Source organism: Microtus ochrogaster, chromosome 16 (genome assembly GCF_000317375.1).
Source record: "Microtus ochrogaster isolate Prairie Vole_2 chromosome 16, MicOch1.0, whole genome shotgun sequence".
NCBI classification, from domain to species: Eukaryota; Metazoa; Chordata; class Mammalia; order Rodentia; family Cricetidae; genus Microtus; species Microtus ochrogaster.
In genome coordinates this window covers 9154537-9163257 of record NC_022018.1, presented here as the reverse complement: position 1 = coordinate 9163257, position 8721 = coordinate 9154537, and the positions used below count along the sequence as shown (strand labels likewise).

The 8721-nt window shown below is 40.7% G+C and overlaps 1 protein-coding gene across 1 annotated transcript in view; it reads left to right on the top strand.

Annotated features, from left to right (window-relative positions):
• Srbd1 (S1 RNA binding domain 1) overlaps positions 1-8721 on the top strand; it is a 184343-nt gene that overhangs the window by 23109 nt on the left and 152513 nt on the right. Inside the window, exons 6-7 of the mRNA XM_013348969.1 lie at positions 2201-2318; positions 3285-3423. Coding sequence (XP_013204423.1) covers positions 2201-2318; positions 3285-3423 — 257 coding nt within the window. The remainder of the gene's footprint in view (positions 1-2200; positions 2319-3284; positions 3424-8721) is intronic.

Sequence of the window (8721 nt, the reverse complement as noted above, 5' to 3'; positions counted from 1 at the left end):
CCACAAGGTGGCTTACCAGGGAGATTCTAGCCTACGTCCATCCTGGGTCGGAGCTTCATCGCGTGTGCCTCAGAGAGCAGAGCTCTCGCCTCTGCCCTCAAGAGTGGAGCATCATGTCTCTCTGAGGCCTCTGCCCCCAAGAGGAGAGTTGTTGAGTCTGACCTCACTTCCTCTTCCGCCCAGCATTCTGCTCCGTACACTCCTCCCACCTACGTTCTAACCTATCAGGGCAAGCAGCTTCTTTATTTAATTAACCAATGACCTTCCTCCATCAGACTATCGTGGCAGAATCTTAACATTTCACAGTCCCCAAATGGAGAGTTCTTGCCAGTATAGATGGTCTTTAATCTACAATAGAGTGTCTTAATTTTGCATCTTCATGATACTCAAAACCATAAGCATTCAATAGAAACTCTACTTTGAATATCACCCCCTTTTTTTTTTTAAATCCTGGGCTGACAAGATGCTATAGTGACTCTTATGATGCTGCTTCCAGTCAGCCTTGTGATCGTAAAGGAAAATGATACTCTATGGTGCTGCCAATGATTTTTTTTAGGAAGAGATATTGTCTTGGTTTCTTCTACTGCTGTGATAAATACCCTAACAAAAGCAACTTACGGGAGAGAAGGCTTATTTTGCTCATAGTTACAGGTTACGGTCCACTATTGTATGGAAATCAAGGTAGCAGGAATTTGAAGTGAAGAGCCTAGGGTTAATGTATTCATATTGGTACTCACCTTTTTCATACTACCAATATCACTGCTAGGCAGATTTTGTAAATAAGAACAGATAATGAGCCAGGCGATGGTGGTGCATGCCTTTAATCCCAGCACTTGGGAGGTAGAAGCAGATGGATCTCTGTAAGTTTGAGGCCAGCATGGGCTACAGAGTGAGTTCCAGGACAGGCTCCAAAGCTATGCAGAGAAACCCTGTCTCGAAAAACAAAAACAAACAAACAAAAAGAACAGGTAATGAAATAAGATGGTGAGTATGACATATACAGCAGGATTACACATTCACAGTGAAAAAAATTGATTGAAAATTATAGGACCTGCTGGGCCTGCCATTCCTCTTGCCCCATCTGTGTATTGATTCATCTGTATTGATTTCCAGAATCAGCTCTTCTGCATGGGTCCCAGTTCTTTATCAGTGGAGAATAGTACTTAGGAACCAGTTATGTGTGCTAAGTGTGCCCATCCTGAGCAATATTGTTCCAGTACCAGTGAGCACATGTAATAGTCAAATAGATGTCCAGGCGGCAGCCTTAGGATTTCAATGCTTAGGAGGAAAGTAAAAGGTGAGCTGGGATATCTTGTTTTAGAGAATAAAGAAGTACTCAAAGAGTAAGAGGAACAAATCAAAAACATAGCAGTTAGTTTGAAAGGGTTACTTCTGACCAAGCCAAGATAATTTGAACAGTAAATATGTCATAATGGTGAATTATAACCACTAAATAAAAAATAAGCCAGAGTCGATAGTGATAAGAATAAGTCAGCGAATACATCAGAGGTTTGGTGAGAAATAAGATGGTCTCAAAATATCCATCCCTCCACAAAGTGTGTATCCGTTACAAAGGGAAAAAGGATGCTTATATCAGAAACCACAAGTGTCCTCTTCCCAGGTCACAGTCTGTTAGGAGAAGGCTACACTGAGATCTTGTGTCTCTCAATGAGATGTAATATAAAGTCTCGCTCGGATGATATTCCTCCAGGAGGCCTCAGGTTAACTGTAAGGTAACAGCACAGGAGCCCTTGAAGGCTTGCAGACACTACAAAGTAACTGGTAGGGAATGTTTCAAAGTATGAGACTTTAGAATCCAGGAGAGCCTGGAACATTGCTTCAATTCGAAGAGACTGCTTCTGACAGCTACACTTTCTCTGGTGAGACTCCACAGAGGCCTTCATCAGCACTGCTGCTGAAACCTTAAAAGGCCTCACGTCTGTGAGGAGGAGCATAGTGATAGGTCAGGGCTAACTTCCTGATACTGACACTTTTATTATGACTTACATATTATTCTCTCTTGGAACTGCAGGCTAAAGTATTTGGGGGTGAAGTTCTCGTCTGTCAAGTGTGTCAAAGATAAAGCAGTTTTGTCTTTTTTTTTTTTTACTTTCCCTGCACTTTTTTGAAATGTGAGATAGCCTTGAGAAGAGAGGTCGGATATGTGGGTCATATATATTATATAAGTTTTTAATTTCAGGGCTGTTGCAAAGAAGGTTCATAGTACAATCCAGAAAATTAAGAAGGAGGGGAAGATGTCTGAGTGCTTGCTAAAAGCCTTGTTGAACTGTAAAACATTTGAAGAACTAGAACACGTGGTAAGGAACTTTATCTTTTAATGTAATGCATAAATATGTATGATTTGGGGGATCTTTTTACCACTGAGACCATGCCATAAAGAGCTAATGCCATTGGCCACTGTTACTTAATTCATCAGGGTTTTTGTCCTTTAGTCAATATATATTTACTGAATACCTTTTCGTCTGTGCCAGGAACTTGGGTTTACACATACAGTAGTTCTTGCCCTCAAGGAATTTCTAGTCACATAAGGAAGTAGAGCAGGTTGTCAAAGCGTAGAATGCAAAGGAGATGGCACAGCCAGAGATCAAGACGTGTGTTCTGCAGCCTATAGTTGGCAAGCTGCCACCATAGTTACTTGTTAGTTTCACATCTGTGTGCTCAGTCAACCACGGATGGAAAATATCTGAAGAACATTGTCTGTATTGAACAGGTAAAAACATACCCTCACCTAAATAATGTACTCTAACAAATCTTGAGTTATCTAGAGGTGACTGGTGTTGACAAGAAGCAGTACAGAGGCTGTGTGGAAGCACCACACCATTCTCCATAGGGAACTTGCTGTGCACAGAGGCCAGGCCCTCATGGGTTCTGTGGTTGGCTTCTATTAGAAGCTATGAGCCTGCAAGAATTCATGAGCATGTCAGGGTTGACCACTGGGCAACTATGAAGAGAATCTGGAAAAAGAAGGCCTGGTGAGTGAGTGAAGGGTAATTCAACTCGACATCCAGATGAGGAGGTTTTTCGATGAGTAAATCCAAGCAAAGAACTAATCAAGCACATAGAAAATTACAAAGACAAATCTATGACACGTAACACTCCCGTAATCTTAGCTAGTTAATATGAGTTCATCTCTGAGGGGAGAGGGCAGAGCAGAGAAGGATGTCTGTGGCGTTCTCAGCATGTCCTCTAGCCCTGCAGCCTTGTTTTAATTTAAGCTTTGAAAACAGACTGCTATTATGTACTCTCTACCTTTTTCTTCCTAGTCTGCTCCATATAAAACGGGGAGCAAAGGCACCAAAGCCCAGAGAGCAAAACAGCTGGGACTAGAAGGAGCAGCGTGGCTACTGCTGGAAAACCCGGGACAGCTCAACCTGTTGTCTTACATCAAGCCTGGTGTTAAAGGTACTGGCTCCCTACAAGCCGTCAGCCCTGCTGATGCTTAGCTTTTAGAATGCACACATTTACATTACACAAGTCTTCACTAATGGCCATATGGCTGTCTAGTAACAGCAGGTAAAGAGCGGGTGATTCTAACAGACAAGTCGCCCAGCCTTTTGCTTCCCATGACCTCCCCACTCTAGTCATTTAGCTGTTGTGCCTCTGCCATTTTCTTTCTGCATTTCCAAGTGTATTCTCGCAACACACATTTCCCCACTTCCTACTTGGTCCTTCTTAATGCTGTCTTTGGTCAATAGAAGGTCTTGGTTTTATTGTTAATTTATTAATCTTTTAAGATAATTGACATTTTACTTTTAAATGAAACCTCTTCATATCCCAAGATTATAAAGATTCTCATCTTTCAGAGCTTTTGTTTTATTTCTGATTTTTTTGAAAAAAAAAAAAAAACCATGTAATTCAAGATCTCTTCAGAAAGAATTTTAATACGCCTGGCATGCACAAAGTGCAAATTGGAGCCTCTTCATATCCCAAGATTATAAAGATTCTCATCTTTCAGAGCTTTTGTTTTATTTCTGATTTTTTTGAAAAAAAAAAAAAAACCATGTAATTCAAGATCTCTTCAGAAAGAATTTTAATACGCCTGGCATGCACAAAGTGCAAATTGGAGCCTGCCCTTATGCTTCTGTTTCTAAGTAATAAGGGGACTTTGTCTAAAATTTGCTTCTAAATATATTCTGGCCTTTGTGGGTGAGAGAGAGTGAGACAGGGCACAAGAGAAAGATCTAAAAGATTATTGCTTTTAGGAGGCTTACTATTCAGTCTGGGCTAGAATTTGCAGTTTTCTTGCCTCATCTTCAAAGTGAAATTATAGATTTCTCAAAAAAACATTGATTCTTTTATGTTTAAGTAATTATATATATCAAAATATATAATGTTTCGATATATATGCAAAATTAAGTAATTTCTGTAGTCAAACAAAATTGACCTGAAATGAAATTAATATGTGTACTGTCTGACACAGCTTACTTTTTTCTTCTTTTGGTGATAAGAGCACCTAAAATTTATTTTCTTAGCCAAATGCTAGTATGCTGTATAATGAATGAAATCCTTGTGCTGTACATTAGATTTCCAGGCTTACTTAGGCCATACAGCTGCAAGTTAACTCCAACCCTAGTCTTTATTTCTCCATCCCAGTTCTAGTTTTTCTTTTACTTTCTCTTGATTCTTTAAATTGGGAGACTCACACATCAACAGGGGGCAGTCTGTGATAACAAATTCATGCCATGTCCATAATTATAGAGAAATATCAGCCATGTTCCAGAAAACCTGAATTCATGATTTTAAAAATTGAGTATATGTGTCCATAAAATACAAATTATCTGTTCACGGAAATATATACATTTTAATTTGTTTGAGAAAGGACAGTAATGGAAAGAATTATTTGAAGTTAGAGATGGATTAAAATGAATACAATCCAAATGTGTTTAATTTTTAATGCTATTTGTAGTTGTATTTTCAGTGATTTACATTTAGTTTCTAATTTTTGATTTGCGATACGTTGCTTCATTTAGTTACACATTTGCTCTCTGGGTAGGGTGCTGGGGATGGACCCAGGTCCCTGTGCATGCCCTTTCTCCTGCAGACCCAGGTCCCTGTGCATGCCTTTTCTCCTGCAGACCCAGGCCTTCCTTTTGCTGATTGCATTTCATATTTTAACTGTAGCTGAGCCTGAGTAGTCCAGCCTTTAGAGTCATTGTAGTGGCAAGGGCGGTCTGCCCACCACGGAGAACAGCTGCAGCGAGATTTCTGCCTATTGTTCCTTGTGGCTGATTCTTTGCTTTCTGTTTTTCTGTCTTCTTTGATACAGTGGTCTCTTTGGTTGCCAGGTATACTGCATTCCTACCAAACAGGCCTTTGATAACCACCTCTCTTAAAAATTTCTTTTGTTCTTGATTAGGTTCATCTATCTCCACCCACCTCCCTCCTCTCACTGCCCTGGCAGCTCCTCAACATGTGCTCATCCCATCTTCACCCCTAATGTTTCCTCCTTTTCTTTTTGTTGCTGTTTTTGTTTTGTTGTTATATAACTTACTGTGTCTATTACTGCTCCTGCTGGAATATTGACTGATCTTCTTGGCTTGACCTTGCTCAGGGAACCATAACAGCATTGAGTTGAGGAGTGCAGTGGCCATGTCATGTCCCAGACTCAGCATTTCACAGCCCTCTTCCCCATCTGCCCCCTTTTCTGTTCTCAGGATTTGTGGGGTCCATTTAAGGGGACACACTCCACAGTCACTTACTGTCAACACTGTGAGATTAGTTAGGAGTCTCTGAGCTTCAGCCCACTGCAAAGATGCTTCTCCAGCCAGAGCTAAAAGCAGCACTGTTCTATAGTGTAAACATAAATCCTGTTCTACATCCCTTTTAATTGTCACATATGATGATATATGGGATACATGATGGTTGACACCAGGTAGTGACACTGCTGATCATGTGACTAGCTCAGGACCACCATTGACACTGTGGTTCTCTCTATTTTTTTTAAAGACTTTATTTTTATTTGTATGAGTCTGTGCACATAAATGCAGGTGCTTGTGGCAACAATAGGGTGTTGGATCCCCTGGAGCTGGAGTAGCAGTGGTTGGGACCTCAATTCTTGTCCTTTGCAAGAGTTGCAAGTGCTCTTAACCACAAGCCATCTCTCTAGCTCCCCATATCCTTCTCCTCAGGTGAAATTATCCTGTCCACAGCCTTTTTACAAAATTTATTTATTTAATTTTACAAATAGTGACAATTGATTTGTCACTGTAATTTTTTTTTTTTTTTTTTGAGACAGGGTTCCTCTGTAGCTTTGGGGTCTGTCCTGGAACTAGCTCTGTGGACCAGGCTGGCCTCAAACTCACAGAGATTTGCCTGCCTCTGCCTCTTGAGTGCTGGGATTGAAGGTGTGTGCCACCACTGCCTGGCTGTCACTGTGGTTCTTACAGACACAGTGGGGTGGGACTTTCTCTGGGCTTTATCTAATCTCATATTCAGAGAATTACGCTTAGTTCCAAATAACTATGTACTGTGTTAGTACTTTTCTGTTGCTGTTATAAACACTACCATCAAAACAACTTCTGGGAAAGAGAGTTTGTTTTAGCTTGCAGTTCCAAAGGGATGAGATGGCTAGGCAACTGCGGTAAGCCGAGAGCTCACATCTTCAACCACAGGTATGACGCACAGAGCAGACTGAGTGTAGGGTGAGGCTGAAAACACTCAAAGCCTGTCCCAGCGAGTACCTCTTCTAGCTGGGGACCAAGGGTTCGGATGCCATGGGAACCTTCTCTTTCAAACCACCACATGCTGCTTTTTAGATTTTGTTTGAAATGTTTCTTCCTTCCCACTTCCCCCTCACTCCTCATGTTCTACACATACACACGATCACTCTCAATTCTATTACCATGTTGTTTTTTCTAAAGAAATATTTTAATAATTCCCATTAATCTTCAGAGAAATATTTCTGAAAGCCAGATATTTCGGTTTTGTTTTGTTTTTCTCTTTTCTCTCTCAGTAGTAGATATTTCTTACTTTCTGCAGACTAAGAACTTGATCTGAATGGAAATCTATACTGTACCACAGATGGGCATCGTCCTGGGATCCAAGCATCTCTGTGTTGATGGGCCTGATGGTGCTGGTACAGATGAAAGAAATGCTGGCTTTTCAATTTTTTTTTTGTAGTCACAGTTGTTATTCCAAGATGTCTCAGATCCTGTTACTGTATAAATTTTATTATTTGATTTTTCTGGTTCCTTCTTTGTTCCTTTTTTGTCTTGAGATGCTCACCTTGGAGCCTGTAGTCAGCTTAAAAGAACACCCAGGAGTGGGGCTTTTTCAGACATGTGGACAGTGTTTCCAGTCTTTCTGATAGGAAAGACTGCCCAGATGACTTGTAATTTCTGCCTTCCTCTGAGAGCCACTGCTCCAGAGAGGTGACACGGACTCTTCCTAGCAGTGGTTGTACAAAGCTTTTGTCCGTCATCTGCATTGCTCCTGCCATCTAAGAACCTGCAGCTTTGACCCAAAGACAGTCCTTAGACTATGGTAATTTTAATTATAAAGATTCGATGCGTGTGTGAGACTTCCTAGGGGTGCTCTTCCCCGAGGTGAGGCCCTTCTGTTGCTGCAGACTTGCCCTTTGTTTCGGTTCCCTGCCTTCAGTAGTGTTTCACTGTAGACACTTGTACTACTGAGCTGTCGCCCTGGTGGTGTACTTCTCTGTGTGATGGTACTCGGAGGTGCTTGGGGCTCCTGTCACACGAGTAATAAAACTCAGAGACATTCAGGTTCAACCCGAAAACCAGAAAAGCAAAACAGCCACACCATTAGGGAAGTCTTACCTCTACCAAGGCTGCACGACCACAGACTAAGACTAGTGTTGGGATTAATGGCATGGCTCCCGGTACTGGGATTAAAGTGTGAACCACCACCACCACCTGGATTTATTTCTGCTTTGAAATTGTGTAGCCCAGGGTGGCCTTGAACTCACAGAAATCTGTCTGCCTCTGCCTCCCAAATCTTGGGATTAAAGGTGTGTGCCGCCACTGCCTGACTTCTAGTGACTTAGCTGTGCCCTTCTGATCTTTAGGCACGTTTTATTAAAACATAAATAAAATATCACTATAGGCTCTAGTTGTTAGTGCAGAGTGAATAGTTTTCTTAGCTCAAGATCCATCCAGGGAGAATAGTAGCATATGAATTCATACTGTGTGCTACAACCATTCTAAATCCTTAGCATATACAGATTTCCGTATTGTAAAAGTAGTTTGTCGCTAAATTTTTCCTCATATAGAAATTCTTCTAAAGTGTAAATAGAATTCTTATTAATTTCAATTCATGTTTCTTTAAAGTAAGTACTACTTCAGTATTACCATAAATTATTATAACACAACCAAGTAGGTATTTTTGTCTTTACTAAATATGCCAGAATAAGTTTGTTGTCCTGTTTGCTTTGTTTTTTTTCTACCTTTTACTCATGAAAATTATGATCACAGAAAAACATACTTAGGACATTCAGTGCTTCTGTAATTCAAGCCTTGATGTAAATTCACAACAGCATAATGCAAATGAAACAATGAAGACAAGAGAAATGAAAGAACACAACGCAAAAGCTCTCGTCTGCCATGATACCCTTGCAGCTATTTCACGACTGCCTGTAGATGTTTCCCCGTGAAGTCTGGGATTGTCTTTATGAAATATGAGAAATTCAAATGGATCACTTACAACCTGGAAATGCCTCATGCTAAAATATCAATATTAATA